The 23,284-nt window shown below is 34.5% G+C and overlaps 1 protein-coding gene across 6 annotated transcripts in view; it reads left to right on the forward strand.

Moving 5' to 3' along the window:
- Nucleotides 1-17,623, forward strand: part of LOC105475960 (CUB and Sushi multiple domains 3) — a 1,218,758-nt gene extending 1,201,135 nt beyond the window's left edge. For 4 of the 6 annotated variants that reach the window (XM_071067897.1, XM_011731491.3, XM_011731492.3 and 1 more), the window contains 5 exons: nucleotides 3,131-3,289; nucleotides 5,985-6,097; nucleotides 8,872-8,959; nucleotides 11,620-11,755; nucleotides 15,608-17,617. In XM_071067897.1, coding sequence (XP_070923998.1) covers nucleotides 3,131-3,289; nucleotides 5,985-6,097; nucleotides 8,872-8,959; nucleotides 11,620-11,755; nucleotides 15,608-15,767 — 656 coding nt within the window. In that variant the 3' untranslated portion in view covers nucleotides 15,768-17,617. Of the gene's footprint in view, nucleotides 1-3,130; nucleotides 3,290-5,984; nucleotides 6,098-8,871; nucleotides 8,960-11,619; nucleotides 11,756-15,607 lie in introns of all 6 variants that reach the window. The other 2 variants (XM_011731490.2, XM_071067898.1) reach the window with 1 other exon arrangement.
- The last annotated feature ends 5,661 nt before the right edge of the window (nucleotides 17,624-23,284 follow it).

Consider the following 23,284-nt stretch of genomic DNA (forward strand, 5'->3'; position numbering starts at 1 on the left):
TCAATGCCCCCAATTTTCTAAGGGCAAGCTTGATTTGGGACCAGCTGGAAGCTCTGAATAGTAGCTCCAGCACATCAAATCTGTAAAGAACTGCTCATATATTAAATAATAAATAAAATTAAACAAATTTTAAAACAAAGTTAGTCTTCATAGCTCATATCTGACCAGGATGCAATTAAAGTTCAATAAGAAAATATGTAATTTAAAAAAATTCATGTATGTTTGGAAATTCAGAGCACAATTAGTACTAATAATTTGTGAATTAAAGAAGACATTAACACAAAATATATTAGAATTTAATTATTTTGAAAAATTTAAGTATCAAAGCTTGAGGGCTATTAGAAAAGGAAAGTTAAGAGGGAAATTTGTGCCTTAAATCCTTACATTATTGGCCGGGCGCGGTGGCTCATGCCTGTAATCCCAACACTTTGGGAGGCAGAGGCGGGCGGATCACGAGGTCAGGAGATCGAGACCATCCTGGCTAATATGGTGAAACCCCGTCTCTACTAAAAATACAAAAAAAAAAAAAAAAAAACTTAGCCGGGTGCATTGGCGGGCGCCTGTAGTCCCAGCTACTCGGGAGGCTGAGGCAGGAGAATGGTGTGAACCCGGGAGGCGGAGCTTGCAGTGAGCGGAGATCATGCCACTGCCCTCCAGCCTGGGTGACAGAGCGAGACTCCGTCTCAAAAAAAAAAAGAAAAAAAAAATTCCTTACATTATTGAAGAAAAAAGCCTCATAATTAATTAGTTGTGTCCCTTTAAGAGAACATTAAGACTATAACAGTAACAGGGCAGAAATCATATAATAATAAAAACAAGCAACCACCCAAAACAATAGAAGAATCTCAACAGAACCAAATGCCATTCTTTTTAGAAACAAAGTAGCAAAGTTTCTGGTAAAAATAATATAATAAAGAAAATGTGAGCATAACTACATAGATTAATGAAATTCAAAACATATTAAGGGAAAACTGTCAACTATCAACATTTAAAAACATTTACACAAAACAGACAAATTACTAGAACACTACATCTTACTAGAACTAACTAATAAAAGAATATGTGAATAATTTTATAACAAATAAAGAACTGGTTAAAATTATTTCCACAAAGAAAATGAGGTCTATGTGGCTCTACTGGTAAGTTTCACCACATTTTAAAGGAACAGAATGGATCTTTCAAGTTTTATAAAATCTCTTCTAGACAATCAAATTCATTCTCTAGGCTCAACATATCTCTAATAACTCGGATAAAGATATTATAAAGGCGAAAAAATTCCGATCCATTTGACTCAGGATTATAGATGAGAAAATCTTACATAAAATCTTAGCAAATCAAATTCAACATTGTAGTAATGATAATCCACGTGAAAAGGAAAACTTCAGCTAAATTAAATTTAAAGGAGTTTAATTGACCAATGAACAATTTGTGAATCAAGCAGACCCCAGAATCACAGCAGATTCAGAGAGACTCCAGGGTGCCTCGTGGTCAGAACAAATTTTTAGACAAAGAAAAGGAAGTGTACAGAAATCAGAAGGGAGGGACAGAAACAACTGAATTGCTTACAGTTCTGTGTTTGCCTTATTTGAACACATTTTGAACACTCATCAGTGTATGAATAGTGGTAGTACAGCTGCTGGGATTGGCCAAGGCTCAGCTATTGTTTCAGGTGCATATTCCTAAATTAGGTTTTCAATCTTGTGTGCCTATTAAGTTAGGTTGCAGTTCATCTACAAGGACTCAAATATAGAACTATGGAGTCCTTCTCAGGCCATATTTAGTTTACTTTAACACCCACAAGAACCAATTTGGATTCATCATAGCTATGCAGGGATATTTTAGTTTTAAATAATCCTTAAAAGTAATGTATCACATTAAGAGATTAGTGCAAAAAATTATAATTGCAATATTTGCAAATAAAGTATTTGATAAAATTTGACACCTGTTTATAATTTTTAAAAATTCTTAATAAATTCTAAATCTTAGTAAAATTATTTATAAAAATTATATGGCAAATAGCATGTTATGTGAGAAAACCTTCAGCAGTATTTCATTTAAAATCATGAATAAGACACAGTGATTACATTACTCCAAAGTAATAAGAATGGAAGCTGGCAATGGTATCAAAGTAAGGAGCTATATTGCTTATAAATTATCATGGAAATAAAAAGTTATTACTGAAATATTCAGTAGAAACTCAACTCTTAGGGTATTTTTATGCTGATCTGCCACAGTAGTTTTGCTTTCTTGGTTTAATAGAATTCAGGGAATACACAGCTTGTAACAGAAATCCCTGTGATCTGACTGGTAAGAAGTATGATACATGCATATATCAGATGAAAAATCATCGATAACTTGTTAGACAAATTAAAAAAAGGACTTTTTTCCTAAATCCACTTCATTCACTCATTCATCTAAAGAAGCCTGGGCCCATTGAATAAGTCTTTTTGGCTAGTATCTAAAATAGTGTTTTTTCTTTAGATGAAAATTTTATGAGCTTTAGAATGTTCTTTGATTCTACCACACTATATCTCTCACCCTGGAGAGTCCAATAATACTAGTGACAATTTCTAAAAATACCTGTATACTTCAAAGCTGTCAATATGATAGAGCCCTGTTCTTCTTCAGGACCATCTGTTATTAGAAGAACTAAACTCAGTATTCTATGAGGGGGAACACAGAAGCACTGTCTGGTGATAATTTTGCAGGACCTTTCTGCAAAGGCGGAATTTAACTCTTTGCTATTCCTCTTAAAAATCTATTCCCACTGCTAGAAAAAAAAGCAGGCCTCTTGGGACTTGTGTATAGTTTTACTGCCATGGTGCTGTGTAATTATTTTATTTTCCTTCAGAAAGAAATATATTGTATAAAAGACCAAATATAAGTGAAGTTTATAATTACCTGGGTTCTAAAAATAAACCTAATGTCTTTAACTGGTGTTTTCTAGATTATTACAATGTTGATTTATTCTAAAAAATGGAAACACTTTTATATGAAGAATTAATTTTGTAACACATTCAACATTATTGTATATTTAGCAATACATCATTATTCAATAAACTAATACTCTAATGCTTATATTTATATGGCATTGTACAATTAATGTGTAGTATATTTAATCTATTCACAGTTCCCGATGATGTATTTGCCCAAAATTATATATGGAAAGGCTCTTACAATTTCAAAGGAAGGAAACAACCCATGACCTTGACGGTTACTAGTTTCAATGCTTCCACTGGGAGAGTTAACGCAACACTGAGCAATAGCAACATGGAGCTGCTACTTTCAGGTATCGCAATACAAACAGCAATGAAATATACCTTCATGCCTTTATTTCTATTATGATTTCATCATTTTTATTAACACTTTTTATGTGGTGAAATGTTTATTTTGATACATTTGCTTTTGATGACATTCATATTCACTCAGAACCAAGGTTTTCTGGTTTTTGGATTGATGAATGAATATTACTACAGAAATATAAAACTAGTTTTAAAATAAGTTCCTTCAATAATTTTTGGTAGCTAGAATTAGATGTCATATATTAGATCATAACTTTTAATTTAGGTATGAATACAACTAAATCTTTCTCTATTCTCATAAAACCACAGAGAACAAATCAGTGATTTCTCAACTATTCTGTGGCCACAAAACTATTTCTTCAAATGACCATGTTTAGATGGATATCCAGTATTTAAGACAAATAAAGATAGAGCTATACTTGTTTAAATAGGCATAAGGGAACCAAAGCCTGGTCAATCTCCTTAAGTTTCTGTTTTCTCTGTCCAGTACACACATCTTTCATTATCTTTGATTGCACTGGTTTTCCTAACACTCAGATATTCTCTCAAAAGTCACCTCCTCAAGCAATACTCCCAGTGAGCTGACCTAAAGGAACCTTTGTATTAAAAATGCTGTCAGACATATTCTGAGTTTTAGGCAGCCTTACCTTGTTTTTTTCTTTTCAATATTTGAAATTATATTTGTTATATTTATTATTTATTATGTGTCTATATTCTAACAATATAAAATAAATTCTAAGAAAGTTCTTTGCCTTCCAACTTAATATTGTATTCCCAGAGGCTAGCAGAATATCTGAGACAAAATAGGCCTCAATAAATATTTTCAAATTAATGCGTTTGAATTATAATTGCTCTCATTTTTCAAAATGAGGCACTATGATATTTGATATTGCAAATATGAAATATATACTGTAAAATTCTTGTCTATATATAACCCATATAAATATTAATAATAATATAATTTGTGCTGTAAGAAATGGAAAATAAAATTATATTCATTGATTTCATAAGTTTTAGAAGAAAATATATTGAGTGTCATTCTTATTATTGATTGATCCTCCATTAAACACAAAGTAAAAATATTAGAATTTAATATGTAGTATAATTTTTAAAATACATATAATTACATTATATTAATTGAAAGAAACTTTAAATGAATGAAACATTCATTTAAATACATTTCAATTGTGGCTCATGCTTTATGTAACTTTGATGTGTTAACAAAATTTTTCTTTATTTTCTATAAAAGAGCCCAAAATAAATGTATACTTATTCTAATCTAGATGGACGAGTTTTCTATGTATATGGAAAGACAAATAATTAGATTAATTTGCTTTCACTTACTGTCTCCATATAAACCAATTGTAGCGATTTTTCAGCAATATTATTATCAATTACTTTTATGTCTTCCGCCTATTGATTATAATTTACCTTAGGCCACGATCTATGTCTCATTGTCTTTTCATACCCTCCATATTATGGTGCCCTATTACATAGGTGAACAATTAAGTTAGAATCAATGAATACAGTCAAGTTTTAAACAACGGTTTATCAGATATTTTTCTGAGATCCTATTTTCTATTATTTCCCTAAACATGTTTGCACTCCAGCTTATTGCTACCCTTAGAACACTTACTGTGTAAAAATCATTGTGTATATTTTTGCTTCTTTTTCTTATGCCATTGCTTGTATTTATCTTCCCAAATTAAAAATCCTACTTTATTTTTAAGAACCAGTTCAAATACTTTTTTTTTTTGAGATGGGATCTTGCTCTGTCACCCAGTCTGGAGTGCAGTGGTGCCATCTCGGCTCACTGCAACCTCTGGCTCCTGGGCTCAAGCCATCCTCCCACCTCAGCCTCCTGAGCAGCTGGGACTACAGGTGCGTGCCACCATGGCTGGCTAATTAAATTTTTTTTTTTTTTTTTTTTTTAAAGATGGGGTTTTGCCGTGTTGCTTAGGCTGGTCTGGAACTCCTAAGCTCATACTTTTGGACTTAAGCGATCCGTCCGCTTTGGCTTCCAAAAGTGCTGGCATTACAGGTATGAGCCACCGTGCTTGGCCCTCCAGTGCTTTTCCTTAATAACTATTCCTTGATCCTTCCAGTGTGAAATGATCTCTCTCTGGCTTTTAATTTATCACATTCTCTCATGTGTTTTATTTAGCTGTTTACCTTACTTATACCTCCTTATACCTCCTACTTTGTTGGAAATTATTAAAAATAGGAACAACATATATTCCTATATGCTGCTGTAACTCAAGCAGCACCTAGAATACTCTTTTTTCACAGAGTTGTCACCTAATTTATTATTAAGGAAAATATCAGGAATTTTAGCACTGGATTTGTATGCTTGAAAATTTCAGAATCTGATTGTGGGAAGAAATCATTTTGTTTTGAATATCATGGGATGATGTTATTAAGAACACTAGTGCTTAATTGTGATAGTATAGGTAATTTAAGCCCCACAATTAAGAAATAAGTTGAGGATTTCAGAAGACAGATAAATCAATGTATATTACACGATTTGCAAAGAGCATTATAGGTTAAGCCATCTTTGACTTGCCCTTGTTTTATTTCTTCTTTTATTACATATCTTTACATAATCTATTTAAGGAATGATAATAAAATGAAGTATAACTATTTACAAAGTTAAGTAGACTAAAGTGTCCTTGCATTTTACAGGGGTATATAAAAGCCAGGAAGCTCGCCTAATGTTACGCATATATCTTATTAAAGTACCTGCTCATGCTTCTGTGAAAAAAATGAAGGAAGAAAATTGGGCAATGGATGGCTTTGTAAGTATAGTTATTTCAACATCTGCTGCTGATTTTAATGATAAATTTATAGCTTGTTCAGGAAACGAGAGTTTTCTAAATTTAGCTAATTATGAATACATACACATACATGTATATTAGTAAATATAAATATTTAGTATTCTAAAGTACAAGCCTAGGAATACTGGATTCTGATATGCTTTGCTTACTTTTTTCGTGTGTGTATGGTGTGGGGAGTGGGTGTATGCGTGTGTGTGTGGGGGGGTGTATGTGTGTGTGGGAGGGGTATGGGTGGATGTGGGTGTGTGTATGTGTGTGTGTGCTGATCTGCATTTAGTTTTTCACTGATTTCATCAAATATATTCCATCTACAGTCAGCACTATGATAAATGAATCTGGATAAAATATAATTCAATCTTTGGAACACTACTACTTAAGGAATATGCAACATATTTAGAAAGTACATCAGAAAATTAAATATTCCTGTTATATTGAAGCATGAATTTAGGCTATTTTATAAAGTCCACGAAAAGGAACTTATGTGAGCTGCTTCCTGTGGGGAGACAGTTACTGTAGCTTCACCATGGAGTCACTTCTTCTATTAAGTGATTTATGTGAGTGGAGTTTTAAGATTGACAGTGGAAAACACAAGGGCCAGGAGTCTTTGCTGAAGAGTCAGCATGAGAGATCTGACTGTGTCCTCTCAAGTGCCAAGCCTTTTTTTTGTAAGGAAAACTTAATGGTAAAGAAGATACTGTAGTGGGTCATAGGCTACTATGTAGTAGCCTTCGATAAGTTTCAGTAAGCCTTCAATAAGTTCAAGAAACCTACTATCTAGTAGGCTTCAATAAGTTTGGTTCCTGAGGAAAAAAAGCGTTCATCCTATTTCTGCATTCTGTATTCATGGAGTTGGGAACTAACTCAAATCTTCAATGCACTCAGATTGTTTAATTGTATTATTTTATGTAGGAAACAAAGTGAATTGATTCATTAAGATATTAGAGTTTGAGCTTCTCCTTAGAAGTACTTTATTTTTTAAGGTGGCCACACCCAGAGTATAATGTCTGATAATAAAGAATAAATCACTTGTTGTGAAATGTCAGACTTCCAGGGGTGGTTTGGTATCCTTTGCTTTTTAGAGTGAGGATTCAAGATTTTTACAACTTTTATAATAACATTCATGACTTAGGTAACTAATTGCCATTAATTAACACAAACTTCAGGATACATCAGTTTACTACTTAGTAGTAGGAATTGCTGAAATGTAACATTTCCTATTTTACTTATGAGATCAAATTACATTATGCATAGAAAGTACCTTTTAAATATAATATTTTATACAAATGCAAGGCGCATGTAGTATTTAGCATTGGCAACATTAGACATAGCCATGAAGCCTCTGGGTCAAACAATAATAAGTATGTAGTTATTTGTCATTTGTAATGGGTTAGCTGTGGAGGCACTACTTGAGGCTGTGGTATTAAGTCCAGGTCTTCATGTCTCATCATCTCATTTTGGCGCAGCGCCTGAAAGGGCACTTGCTGCCTAGAGCGTGTACTTCTCTTGTCAGAAGTCCAAAACTCTTAGAGGAGCAAGTAGTTCTGAAATAAGCTGGGATTCTGAAATAAGCTCAAATCCATTGACTTATGCCTTTTTCTTGCAGCTCAATGTAGACATAAGTCACTTATCCTACAATTCACCCACTTAAAAATGTGCAATTCAGTGGTGTTTAGTATATGCACACATATATGTAACCCTCATCATAGCTGATTTTAAAATACTTTCTTTTTTGGGGGCGGGGAAGAGTCTAACTCTGTTGCCCAGGCTGGAGTGCACTGGCATGACCTCAGCTCACTACAACCTCCACCTCCCAGGTTCAAGCGATTCTCCTGCCTCAGCCTCCTGAGTAGCTGGGATTACAGGCACACACCACCACCTCTGGCTAATTTTTGTAATTTTAGTAGAGATGGGGGTTTCACCATGTTGGCTAGGCTGCTCTCAAACTCCTGACCTCAAGTGATTCGCCCGCCTTGGCCTCCCAAAGTGTTGGAATTATAGGCATGAGCCACCTCTCCCAGACTAGAATACTTTCTTCATGTTATAAAGAAACTCCACAGCCTTTAGCTATCAATCCCTGCCTTACATTCTCAAACCAGCTCTAAGTAACCACTAATCTATTTTCTGTCTGTATAGATTTCCCTGTTCTGACTTTCATATGAATGGAATCATATAATATGTGGCCTTTTGTGGCTGGCTTCTTCCACTTGGTGTGATGGAAAGTATGGCTCTTAAGGCCTAGGCTTGCAACTGAACTATTGTCAATCCCAACCCCATGCTCCAGAGGCCCAAGCAAGTCACAGGACCAAGCCCCAATTCAATGAGATAGGGAGTAAACTCTTCTCATGAAGATTGGGGGAGCGGGGTGTGGAACTGTAATAGAATTTACAAAATACAGTATTTTTATGTTTTAATTTTTAAATGATCATTGTATTTCATCATGTCATTGCTTTTTATTGACAGCAGATGTCTTAACCTCTAAGAACTCTATAACTATATCATACATTAATAACCAATCTCTTTTTTGTATATCATAATTATTTCAAATTAGAAAATTTACTTTTGCTTTTAATGATGGAAAATTTGCACAACGTGCTATGTTTTGCAAAGGAGGAAAATATAGAAGAAAGGAACTTGTGGTAACATTCATTTCAGAAAAAAATTGTGTATTTATTAAGGCTGGGAAAACATAGCTATGACCAGTATTCAAATATATTTGGTTCTTTAAATATTTTTAGGTTTCTGCGGAGCCTGATGGAGCTACTTACGTATTTCAAGGATTTATTCAAGGCAAAGATTATGGACAATTTGGCCTACAAAGACTGGGTAATTTATTCATTTTGATTTTCATGAACTTCTGTTATTATTCCAGACATCATAAAAAAAAAAGACTGTGGATTCTGTACATTAGGCACACTTACTACATTGTAAATTCTGCACTGCCAGGACTATGCATTGTTTCTTTGAAAACCCTTTTAAATAATGACATTCTTCAAAATATCGGATCTTTATGTACCAACTCTGTACAGTGTTTAGGTTTTCATGATATTTCTAATAAATATGACAAACTGACTTGCCTTTAAGCACATAAAAAGGAGAAAAAGTGATATAGATAAAAAAAGAAAATATTAAACTGTAAATTATGTTATCATATCTCATGAGAACTGTGCTACTTTTCTTCAGTTTGAATATTGTCACAGTTTTCACTCCTCTGAAAATGCAGTGACACTTTCAGAAACTCATACGGTCTGGAACGAGAAAATAACTTTGAGGAATGGGCCCCTTTTGGGGACTTGGTGCTCTTCAAATATGTAAATTTTCTGCAATGGGAAGCAAAGAACTTTGTCATTTTTATTTCCAACTCTTCTATATATATGTAAACCTTTAATGGTCTTGCAAGAATGTGTTTATACACATAGCTTTTGGTGTATAATTATCCTAAGGTCTACTGTCTCCCATTATTTATACTGTGACTGGGATACACTAAGAATAAATTCAGGCTCTAAAAATTATTATTTGACATTTATCTTTTAAGAAATTAACTTTTTTTTTGATACAGAGTCATGCTCTTATCACCCAGGCTGGAGTGCAATGGCGCAGTCTTGGCTCACTGCAACCTCTGCCTCCCTGATTCAAGGGGATCTCCTGTTTCAGCCTTCCAAGTTGCCGGGATTACAGGTCACCATGCACACCACCATGGCAGCTGGAATTAGCCACCATGACTGGCTATGTATTTTTAGTAGAGACAGGGTTTCACCATGTTGGCCAGGTGGGTCTCAAACTCCGGACGTCAGGTGATCTGCCCTCTGGCCTCTCAAAGTGCTGGAATTACAGGCATGAGCTACCACGCCTGGCCAAAAATGAACTTTTTTAAAATTTTGAACTTTTACATAGCTGTACTACGTCACAGGAAAAATAAGGTGAAAACTAAGATATTAATTTTCCTTAACCTCGGCAAAGGTGAGGTTTAGTTAAATGTAACTGTTTATCAAAAAGATAAATTAGCTTTCTCTACATGAAAAATAATAAGGTGCCATTTACATCACATCCTGCCTGTGTTCGTCTTAAAAACAGGATGAAACACTCATTAACATAGTGCATTTACACAGTTGTGTAATTTAGTGCTGAATATTTTCATGTAATATTCTCCAAAGTGTCTCAAACACTACAAGTCTGAAGCAGAACCCATAACAAAGGAACTACTTCCTTTTGAGAAAGAACTGCTAGCTATTTCCTTTTCCCTCATTCCTGTGCAAATGTGTCGATAAACACAGCTTTTCTCATTTCCTAACTCTGCGGATGCCATCAGCATTTACTGAGCTTCAAGTAGAATACTTGTAATCCTGTGTCTTTTTGCCTCTTACATCGACCTAAACAAGTTCTGTTAATTTTCATTAAGAAATCTTCCTCAAATCTATTGTCCCATGCACTTCCTAGCTTCCTAGTGCTCTAGTTTAAATTTTAATTCCTTTTTTTTTAAATCTCGATTGTCACTACAATTTTCTAACTACACCTGATTCCAGTTTGTATTCCCTGAAGTCCATCCTACTACAGTCATGTTCTAAACCTCATGTCATATCACTGGGTCTTTTGTTTCTAAACACCTTCAGTTGTTCCTCACGGAGGTGGATAGTAACTCGGGCCAGGCGCCATCGCTCATGCCTGTAATCCCAACACTTTGGGAAGCTAAGGCAAGTGGAACTCAAGAAGCTAACTTGAGTTCAGGAGTTCAAGATCAGCATGGGCAACATGGTGAAACTCCATGTCTACAAAAAATACAAAAGTTAGCCAGGTGTGATTGCATGTGCCTGCAGTCCCAGCTACTTGGGAGGCTGAGACAGGAAGATCGCTTGAGCGAGGGAGGTGGAGGCTGCAGTCAGCCATGACCACTCCAATGCACTGCAGCCTGGGTGACAAAGTGAGACGGTTTCTCAAGAAAAAAAAAAGAAAAAAAGAAAAAAAAGTTTGGGTTCGTCAGAATGATATTTATTCCCTTTTATAGTCTAGCCATAGTTTATTGTTTTAATCTCCCACTCCTATCTCATGTCAGTGCTTGTCACATCCACTACCTAAGTCACTTACCTTCTCACTTCTAGGCTTATGATGATTTTTCAAGTCAATGTTGTATATCCTCCAGAATTACTGCTTTCCTTTCTAAAACACATTGACAGTTAATTCATGCTTGATATATACACTTATTAGTATCTCCATACGTCTTCCCACTGTTGTATAAACTCCTTAGTTCAGGGACTCTGCTTATTTTTCAGTCTCTACCCTTTCCTGGAAAAACATATCTTCTACATAAAAGGCATTGTCCAAACATATGTGAAAATGAGTTGAAGGAGTTTCATGAATTATTTTTGTTTACTATGTGATTTCCAGGTAGATATCTTGAGAATGGAAGAAATTAATTGATTCATGGGAGTAGAAATTAATTATGATAAAAGAGTTGATTTTGTATTTATAATTTATTTTTTATTTTGTAGGACTGAATATGTCAGAAGGTTTAAATACTTCAAATCAACCTCATGGTACAAATAGTAGTTCTGTGGCCATTGCTATTCTTGTGCCTTTTTTTGCACTTATATTTGCAGGATTTGGATTTTATCTTTATAAACAAAGGTAAGCTCATTGATTTTTAGCTACAAAATGTTTCCCAAATCTATTTTTCATATTATTTCTGCTGCTGTAGCTCAAATCTTAATTTCAGATTTTTTTCTGTGTTGTTGAAATCTCTGTGTGCTAACTATTGCTATAGTCATTGAAAAACTTATTTCCCCTAACCACCCCTGCAACACTACATACAAGGTAACAAAAGTGCTCTTTTAAATTGCACAAGTATTCAGTGTAACCTTTCTTTTGCCTGTCAATTTCCTGACGTGGACCTAATTATAGAAGTTATTTCTACATTATCTATAATGAGACTTTAGAGACAGAAAATCTAGGTTAAAGTTTAAATTGAAGAGGTAATATCTACTGCCAGATACATTTAGAAAACTAGGAAGAAGCTTGTGTTCAAACCTCTTAGTTCACATAAAAACACTAACTGATTTTACCCAGGCAGACAGATGGCAAAATCCTCTAATCTACTCATTCATCTTCTGTTGCTTTTTGGTGAATTGTAATTAATATATTTGTGATAGATCTAATACATAGCTGTACATATTATTAGTAGATCCTGTTCTCTCAGTCCATTACAAATCCTGGTGAGTGCTTTACTATGTCCCACTATTTGGGACACTCCCTTATTAAGAGAAAATATGTGGGTAGCCAGATAATTAAATGACTATAACCTAAATGCCTTTCCTCCAAAATTGATTTTTTTTTTTTTTTTTTTTTTTTTTTTTTTTTTTTTTGAGACGGAGTCTCGTTCTGTCGCCCAGGATGGGAGTGCAGTAGCACAATCTCAGCTCACTGCAAGCTCCACCTCCCGGGTTCACACCATTCTCCTGCCTCAGCCTCCCGAGCAACAGCTGGGACTACAGGCACCTGCCACCACGCTCGGCTAATTTTTTGTATTTTTAGTAGAGATAGGGTTTCATCTTGTTAGCCAGGATGGTCTCAATCTCCTGACCTCGTGATCCGCCTGCCTCGGCCTCCCAAAGTGCTGGGATTACAGGTGTGAGCCACCGCAAAATTGATATTTTCATTTGGGGTCATTCTGCAACATCTAAGAATGATTTATTTAGTATTATATAAATGTGTACTGAAAGTGAATTACCAGCTACTTAGGTCTAGCCAATATCAGATTTTATTGATAGATAAAGAATAATCACTAAATTTATTTATAGGACAACCTATGTCAACTTTTTAAAAATTGTGGTAAAATAGATATGACATAAACTTCACCATTTTAACCATTTTAAAGACCACAATTCAGTGGCATTTAGTGCATTTGCAGTCCCATACAACCATCGTTACTGTATATTTTCAAAATATTTTGGAACCCCAAAAATGCCAAAGGGAAACTGTACTCATTAAGTTGTCACTCCTCATTCCTCTCACCCAGTTGCAGGTAACTACAAATCTGTTTGCTTGTTCTGCATATATTTTACATAAATGGAATCATACAATATGTGACATTTTGTATCTGGCTTCTTAAACTTAGCAAAATGTTTTCCAATTTTATCCATGTTATAGCATGCATCAGTAATTCATTCTCTTATATGGCTAAATCATATTCCATTGTATGGATGAATGTGTCCATTCATCAGTTGATGGACATTTGAGTTGTTTCTACCTTTTGACTACTGTGAATAGTGCTGCTGTACACATTTGTGTATAAGTTTTTGTTTGAACACTTATTTTCAGTTCTTTTTGGTATATACCCAGGAATGAAATTACGGGAATATGTGGCAATTCAATGTTTAATTTACTGAGTAACCGTCAAGCTGTTCTACACAGCAGTGGCACGATTTTCCACTACTGTCGACAATGGATAAAGGTTTTGCTTTGTCCAGAGCCTAACCAACACTTGTTATTTTCTGGGTTTTGGGGGCTTTTGTTTGTCTTTTGTTTTTCATTATAGCCATCCCAGTGTATGTGAAGCTTTATCTCATTGTGGTTTTGATTTCCATTTTCATAATTATAAGTGATGTTGAGCATCTTTTTATGTGCTTGTTGGCCCTTTGTCTATCTTTGTTGAAATGCCTATTCAAGCAGTTTGTTCATATATAACTTGGGTTGTTCGTCTTATTTGATTGTAAGAATTCTCTATATATTTTAGACACTAGACCCTTATCAGATATGTTTTGCAAACATTTTCTCCCTTTCCATGGGTTGTATTTTCACTGTCTTGAGAGTGTTCTTTGATGTACAAAAGTTTTCCATTTGATGAAGTTAAATTTATTTTTTTTCCTCTTACCTGTACTTTTGATGTTAAATCCAAGAAACCATTGCCAAATTCAAGGCCATGTGTTTTTCCTAAGAGTTTTATTGATTTAGCTCTTGTGTTTAGGGCTTTGATTCATTTTGAGTTAAATTTTATTCATGGTGTGAAGTTTTAAATCTTGATGATATTTTCCTTCAAGTTGTTGTTGAATATTAAGAAAGGGCAATTATTTTGTATCTTCATGATTATTACCTAATCAGAAGGCAATGATGTTGCTTTTGGTTTTTATTTTAGATCTAGTTTTGAAAAAAAATGTGATCCAGTAGAATTATAGTATTAGACACACCTAGTAAGAGCAAGTTATTAGCTTTCTCCCAATAACCTAAGGTAGTTTCTTTTATAATTATTGTCATAGAAATCACCTAATATTTTGGAAATATAGATAAATTCAGAAAATGCATTAGTGACAGTAAAATAATATAACGGCATTACAAATTACAATAAAATTAATAGTTAAAATTTGATTGTTCAGTATAAACAACACCAGAGTTGAGAAACGAATTTATTTTAAGATATATCCATTTTAGGAATTAGGCCCCAGAAGCAAATAGCAGCAAGTCTGTCTGTCTTCCATTGCAAATGTGAGCAAGTTATATATGCTTTGTGGGAAAGATAAACAAGATTAGCATTAGTCAAAGGTGGAAGAAATAAAGAAATGAATCAGAATTTCAAGACCAGCATCCTCAACCAACTAACCCAGAATTCATGTGTCTGGTTAACTTAATGTCAGTAATCTTTTAGAAATTATTTTCACTACTTGAGTATGAGTGTAGCCATTTCTTCTTTGACTTTTTGAATTTGCATACTTTAATGTGTACCATTTAAAAAATAAAATTGAGTGTTCATGTTTTGGGATACTCCAAAGTACCTTTCCAAATTAAGCCTCAGCATTAATTGTGTACTTTTCAGGGAATCTCCTTCTCTTTTTAGTGTGGAAGCGACTTTTAATTCAAGTTTCAGATTAAATTTTGCCTCCTAAAACATACTTTTTTCTATTACCTTTCCTAAAGTGGCTTCCAGTTACTTTTCATATTAACCATTTTCCTTTTCATCATCATAATTCTCATTAGCTACTATTTTTGGTTTTATTTATTTTAATTTATTCTTGTTTTCTATCACTACAGTGTGAACTCCCTGAAAGTAAAGACTAGTCTTTTAAAAAAAAAATTATATACCCAATGCCTAGAATCATGACTGGTGTGTAATAGATGTTCAGTAAATATTTGATGAACAAATAAATAGCAATGAGACTTAAATCCATCATCATTATTTATACCATAAATGATAAGTCATAATAATTCCTAATTTTGTAGTAAAAAAATTTATTATAGCCATCACATCATTTATTTATATTTATGTTAATAATATTGATGCTGTATATAAATATGTATTATATGTAAAATTAAAAGTCACTCAAGTTTTTAAAGTAACAAGGAAATTGTTCAAGATTGACTTACTGTGTTTATGATGTCTCAATATTTTTAAGTTACATTATTTGCTAATGCTGTACATTACGTTTGAGCTGTAGTCTGGTATTTCTGTAAGAAAGTTAACACATAGCTAATCAATGTTCTCATCAACAGGACTGCACCTAAAACACAGTATACAGGATGTTCAGTTCATGAAAATAACAATGGCCAAGCAGCTTTTGAAAATCCCATGTATGACACCAACACGAAGTCAGTGGAAGGGAAGGCAGTACGATTTGATCCCAACTTGAACACGGTTTGCACAATGGTATAACGAGGCAACCTTTGCCTTCTTCAGAAGCTTGGAAATCGACACACAAAACAGTGCACATTTAGTTCACTGCTAAAAAAAAATTAAAGCACACTTTTCAGGACTTGCTGGGTCACCTTTTCCTGAGGAATGATACAGAAGAGTGTTTTTTCATAAACTGGACCATAATTCTTCATGTTTACCATGGAGAGTTTTACAGAAATTTGGCTGCACTCTGAGAGTGCTTACTCACAGTTTATTTGCTTTTTTTAAAAAGGAGATTATTCTAAAACATAAACTTATTTGCATATATTGGAGGAGCATCCACTATCAGTATTTCTGTGCTTTATAAACTATATTAGAGGGACTGGGTTTAAAAAAAAAAAAGATATAGGGTAGAAATAAGAGCTATACTTACAAGAGTCAATAGATCACTGACTTCTCTTTAACTGTCCTGAGCTACATCATGCCCACAAATCTGTCTTTCATACCACTCTATCTGCCATTCGTTCTTGTTAATTGAGACATTGTTTTCCTTATTTAAGATTGAGTTATGACTTTAAATGTTTACGAGCTAATTTATGTCTCAGAAGAAATAAGGTTGCCCATTCCAATTTGAATCTTTCTGTTTTTTATTCTTTAGTATTGTATTGCTCTTCTTCTTTTGGACTGGTTGTCATAGTTTCTGCAAATGGCAAGTTCATTGTGCTACTCTCCCGATTTCCCCATTATGGAGTAACCAGTATTATTCAGTGAGCTGTGGGGTAGTGTTTAACTCCATGCTTCAATATGTTTTTTTCCTATTTATTTTTATTATTTTTTAATCCCAAATGTGATAGTAGCTTCAATATGTTTTGTCACCCAAAAACCATTTGGCTGGCAAAAATTGTCTAGAAAGATTATTATTTTGCAGTTATCTGAGACACCAAACTTACCAGCCCTCATTTTACAATATTTTTGAAAGACCAAATAAAATGTCCTAATAATCTACTCTATTTATATCTACATTTCCTTCCAGTTGAGTCTTCAAATTTACTGTTATTTTGACACTTTTAACTTTCATTTAACAATGGATTAGAAAAACATTTTGGTCTAGCCATTAAACATAATGACTGAAAAAAATTGTTATTATAAATCACCAATATAAATTTATTGCCTAAAATTGTGGACTTATCATATTTTTATATATTTTTAAATTTCCATACCTTTATTCTTAAACACCAAGTTTCAGATACAACAGGTTTCTTTCAATGTCAAATTAAGATATGTATTTGTAAGTTATTGGTGGCTCATTTAAACTGTATCATACAGCAATGCCAGCATTTTTATTTAATAGGTCATTGTCTTCCTTTTATAGCATGTTTTACTTCATTGAATGAAATCATGTACCCAGTGTTAACTCTTTGTTGTTGTCCCTTTCAAATATGGATAACTCTGTGAACAGTCTCAACTTTTTGTATCATGAGACAGAGTGCCTAAGAGAAACCCTTGCACCTGGGAGCGCTGCTTGGATCTATCTCTACAACATTTAGTGAATTTCTTGTAAACCACTTTGAGATACATTGTTTTGGAAATTCATACAATTTTCTCAACATTGTACTCTACTGGCAGGATGCAGTTTTAAATTTTATGCCATCAGTTATTTATTCTTGTTTATTCAAATGACTGCAATAACAATGATTCATTCATTAATGTTAAGGCTAATACATTTAAGATCTTGTTTAAACAATGTTTCTTCTGCAACTGGCTACTCCTCTTATATTAATGCATACACTTTTGTAAAGAAGTATATTTTTATGAAAAGAAACTTTGTAAAAGTATGATGTAAATTTTCAGTGCAATGTAAACAAAATAAAAATGGATAATTGCTTTTGTAAAATGTGTTTTTTCTTCCCCAAAATAAACTGCAACTGTTCAGGTTAGTAAAAGAAATGAACAGCGCACATTCATTTGTTGTTTTTAAAAGTTCCCAAACTGCATATTCTATACATTTAGTTAGCAACATAATGAAATATGAGCGTTTTTCTTCTTTAAATTCCATACTTCCTCAATTATGACACTTTTGGGAAAATTGATTCTAAGTAAATACAGTAGTAACATAAGAACTTCATCTTATGTTGAATGAGTGGTTTGCTAGAAAAAGAACAAGAATCCCATCTTAGAAGTTTCCTTAAATGCTAATATTTAACGGTACGGTCTAAATTTAGTTACATCTGATGATTTCTAATATGTCTGTAGTATATTTTCATATAGATATGTTATACTCTTTAGACATGAACTCAAAACTTTTTGAATAGATTAAACTGATACTCAAAAACAAATATATTTTTGTCAGGATGGAGGATTTCCACAAATAAATGGACCGTGTAAAAATCTGTATTCAAGAAACTTATTAAGTTTCTATAAATTCAAATTACAAGTTACTAAGTTCAATTTTATTAGATAACTCTTTTTTTACAAAACACAGTGTCTTTATATTGTCAGAACCTCAAACTCCAGACTGTATAGTCTATCTCTGTTTATTACACTTTAGCTTTAGAAAAGTATGGTTCTTGACAGAATTGTAGTTTCTTTTTTAACTTTGTTACCTCCATCTTTCACTCATTTCACATCTATAATTTCACTTGTTGTTCTTCATCTTTTTTTTATTCTACTTTGTGTTTTTACTTTTCCTTTTTCGTCCACTTTTTAATTTCTCTCTTCTGCTGTTTTTCTTTCTTTTTTTATTATTATACTTTAAATTCTGGGATGTATGTGCAGGTTTGTTACATAGGTATACATGTGCCATGGTGGTTTGCTGCACCCATCAACCTGTCATCCACATTAGGTATTTCTCCTAATGCTATCCCTCCCCTAACCCCTCAGCCCTTGACAGGTCCCAGTGTGTGATGTTCCCCTCCCTATGCCCATATGTTCTCATTGTTCAACACCCACTTATGAGTGAGAACATGTGGTGTTTGGTTTTCTGTTCCTGTGTGTTAGTTTGCTGAGAATGATGGTTTCCAACTTCATCCATGTCCCTGCAAAGGACATGAACTCATTCTTTTTATGGCTGCATAGTATTCCATGGTGTATATGTGCCACATTTTCTCTATCCAGTCTATCATTGATGGGCATTTAGGTTACTTCTAAGTCTTTGCTTTTGTGAATACTGCTGCAATAAACATAAGAGTGCATGTTGTCTTTACAGTGGAATGATTTATAACATTTTGGGTATATGCCCAGTAATGGGATTGTTGGGTCAAATGGTATTTCTAGTTCTAGATCCTTAAGGAATCACCACACTGTTTTCCACAATGGTTGAACTAATTTACACTCCCACCAACAGTGTAAAACCGTTCCTGTTTCTCTACATCCTCTCCAGCATTTGTTGTTTCCTGACTTTTTTTTTTTTTTTTCTCTGAGACGGAGTCTTACTGTGTCACCCAGGCTGGAGTGCAGTGGGGAGCTCTCTGCATACTGCAAGCTCCCCCTCCCATGTTCACGCCGTTCTCCTGCCTCAGCCTCCTGAGTAACTGGGACTACATGTGCCCACCACCACACCCGGCTAATTTTTTTGTATTTTTAGTAGAGATGAGGTTTCACCATGTTAGCTAGGATGGTCTTGATCTCCTGAACTTGTGATCTGCCTGCCTTGGCCTCCCAAAGTGCTGGGACTACAGGCGTGAGCCACCGTGTTTCCTGACTTTTTAATAATTGCCATTCTAACTGGCGTGAGATGGTATCTCATTGTGGTTTTGATTTGCGTTTCTCTAATGACCAGTGACGATGAGCTTCTTTTCATATGTGTGTTGGCCACATAAATGTCTTCTTTTGAAACTCCCTTTTCATGTCCTTTGTCCACTTTTTGATGGGGTTGTTTTTTGTTTTTTCTTGTAAATTTGTTTAAGTTCCTTGTAGATTCTGGATATTAGCCATTTGTCAGATGGATAGATAGCAAAAATTTTCTCCCATTCTCTAGGTTGCCTGTTCACTCTGATGATAGTTTCTTTTACTATGCAGAGGTTCATTAGATTAATTAGATCTCATTTGTCAATTGTGGCTTTTGTTGCTATTGCTTTTGATGTTGTAGTCGTGAAGTCTTCGCCCATGCCTATGTCCTGAGGGTATTGTTTAGGTTTTCTTCTAAGGTTTTTATGGTTTTAGGTCTTAAGTTTAAATCTTTCATCCATCTTGAGTTAATTTTTGTCTAAGGTGTAAGGAAGGGGTCCAGTTTCAGTTTCCTGAATATGGCTAGCCAGTTTTATCAACACCATTTTTTAAATAGGGGATCCTTTCCCCATTGCTTGTTTTTGTCAGGTTTGTCAAAGATCCAATGGTTGTATATGTGTGGTATTATTTCTGAGGCCTCTGTTCTGTTCCATTGGCCTATATCTCTGTTTTGGTACCAATACCATGCTGTTTGGGCTGCTCTAGACTTGTAGTACAGTTTGAAGTCAGGTAGCATGATGCCTCCAGCTATGTTCTTTTTGCTTAGGATTGTCTTGGGTATACAGGCTCTTTTTTCTTTCCATATGAAATTTCAAGTAGTTTTTTCTAATTGTGTGAAGACAGTCAATGGTAGCTTGATGGGGATAGCATTGAATCTATAAATTACTTTGGGTAGTATGGCCATTTTCACGATATTGATTCTTCCTATTCCTCAGCATGGAATGTTTTCCCATTTCTTTGTGTCCTCTTTTATTCCTTGAGCAGGGTTTGTAGTTCTCCTTGAAGAGGCCCTTCACTTTCCTTGTAAGTTGTATTTCTACATGTTTTATTCTCTTTGTGGCAGTTGTTAATGGGAGCTTGCTCATGATTTGGCTCTCTGTTTGTCTATTATTGGTGAATAAGAATGCTTGTGATTTTTGCACGTTGATTTTGTATCCTGAGACTTTGTTGAAGTTGCTTATCAGCTTAAGGAGTTTTTGGGCTGAGACAATGGGGTTTTCTAAATATACAATCATGTCATCTGCAAATGGAGATAAGTTGACTTCCTCTCTTCCTATTTGAATACCCTTTATTTCTTTCTTTTGCCTGATTGCCCTGGCTAGAACTTCCTATACTGTGTTGAATAGGAGTGGTGCAAGAGGGCAACTTTGTCACATTCCAGTTTTCAAAGAGAATACTTGCAGCTTTTTCCCATTCACTATGATATGGTTCACTATGATATGATATGGCTGTGGGTTCGTCATAAATTGTTCTTATTATTTTGAGATATGTTCCATCAATACCTAGTTTATTGAGTGTTTTTAGCATGAAGGGGTGTTGGATTTTATCTAGGGCCTTTCCTGCATCTATTGAGAGAATTATGTGGTTTTTGTCATTGGTTCTGTTTATGTGATGAATTACATTTATTGATTTGTATATGTTGAACCTGCCTTGCATCTCAGGGATGAAGCCAACTTGATCGTGGTGGATAAGCTTTTTGACGTGCTGCTGAATGCAGTTTGCCAGTATTTTACTGAGGATTTTCACATGGATGTTCATCAGGGATATTGACCTGAAATTTTCTCTTTTTTTGTTGTGTCTCTTTCTGCCAGGTTTTGGTATCAGAATGATGCTGGCCTCATAAAATGAGTTAAGGAGGTCCCTCTTTTTCTATTGTTTGAAATAGTTTCAGAAGGAATGGTACCAGCTCCTCTTTGTAACTCTGGTATAATTTAGCTGTGAATCCAACTGGTCCTGGGCTTTTTTTGGTTGGCAGACTATTAATTACTGCCTCAATTTCAGAACTTGTTATTGGTCTATTCAGGGATTCGACTTCTTCCTGGTTTAGTCTTGGGAGGATGTATGTGTCCAGGAATTTGTCTATTTCTTCTAGATTTTCTAGTTTATTTGTGTAGAGGTGTTTATAGTATTATCTGATGGTATTTTGTATCTCTGTGGGATGAGTGGTGATCTCCCCTTTATGATTTTTTAATGTTTCTATCTGATTCTTCTCTATTTTCTTCTTTATTAGTCTGACTAGCAGACTATCTATTTTGTTATCTTTCAAAAAACCAACTCCTGGATTCATTGATTTTTTTGAAGGGATTTTTGGATCTCTTTCTCCTTCAGTTCTGCTCTGATCTTAGTTATTTCTTGTCTTCTGCTAGCTTTTGAATTTGTTTGTTCTTGCTTCTCTACTTCTTTTAATTGTGATGTTAGGGTGTTGATTTTAGATATTTCCAACTTTCTCCTGTGGGCATTTAATGCTATAAATTTCCCTCTAAACATTGGTTTAGCTGTGTCCTAGAGGTTCTTGTACGTTGTGTCTTTGTTCTCATTGATTTCAAATAACTTATTTATTTGTGCCTTCATTTCGTTATGTACCCAGCAGTCATTCAGGAGCAGGTTGTTCAGTTTTCATGTAGTTGTGCAGTTTTGAGTTACTTTCTTAATCCTGAGTTCTAATTTGATTGTACTGTGGTCTGAGAGACTGTTTATTATGATTTTCTGTTTTTTGCATTTGCTGAGGAGTGTTTTACTTCCAGTTCTGTGGTTGATTTCAGAATAAGTGCTCCATGGTGCTGAGAAGAATGTATATTCTGTTGGTTTGTGGTGGAGAGTTCTGTAGATGTCTATTTGGTCCACTTGGTCCAGAGCTGAGTTCAAGTCCTGAATACACTTGTTAATTTACTGTCCTGTTGATTTGTCAAATATTGACACTGGGGTGTTAAAGTCTCCCACTATTATTCTCTGGGAGTCTGAGTCTCTTTGTAGATCTCTAAGAACTTGCTTTATGAATCTGGGTGCTCCTGTATTGGGTGCATATATATTTAAGATAGTTAGCTCTTCTTGCTACATTGTCTTTACCATTAGGTAATGCCCTTCTTTGTCTTTTTGAGCTTTGTTGGTTCAAAAACTCTCTTATCAGAGACTAGGATTGAAACCCTTGCTTTTTTTTTTTTCTTTCCATTTGCTTGGTAAATCTTCCTCCATGCCTTTATTTTGAGCCTGTGTGTGTCTTTGCACATGAGATGGGTCTCCTGAATGTAGCACACTGATGGGTCTTTGCTCTTTATCCAATTTGCCAGTCTGTGTCTTTTAATTGGGGCGTTTAGCCCATTTACACGTAAGGTGAATATTGTTATTTGTGAATTTGATCCTGTCATCATGATGCTACCTGGTTATTTTGCCCATTAGTTGATGCAGTTTCTTCATATTGTCTTTGGTCTTTACATTTTAGTCTGTTTTTGTAGTGGCTGGTACCAGTTTTTCCTTTCCATATTTAGCGCTTCCTTCAGGAGCTCTTGTAAGGCAGCCCTGGTGGTGACAAAATCCCTCAGCATTTGCTTGTCTGGAAAAGATTTTATTTATCCTTCACTTATGAAGCTTAGTTTGGCTGGAAATGAAATTCTAGTTTGAAAATTCTTTTCTTTAAGAATGTTGAATATTGGTTCCCGCTCTCTTCTGGCTTGTAGGGTTTCTGCAGAGATATCCACTGTTAGTCTGATGGGCTTTCCTTTGTGGGTAATCTGACCTTCCTCTCTGACTGCCCTTAACATTTTTTCTTTCATTTCAACCTTGGTGAATCTGACAATTATGTGTCTTGGGGTTGCTCTTCTCGAGGAGTATCT

Source organism: Macaca nemestrina, chromosome 8 (genome assembly GCF_043159975.1).
Source record: "Macaca nemestrina isolate mMacNem1 chromosome 8, mMacNem.hap1, whole genome shotgun sequence".
Lineage (NCBI taxonomy): Eukaryota > Metazoa > Chordata > Mammalia > Primates > Cercopithecidae > Macaca > Macaca nemestrina.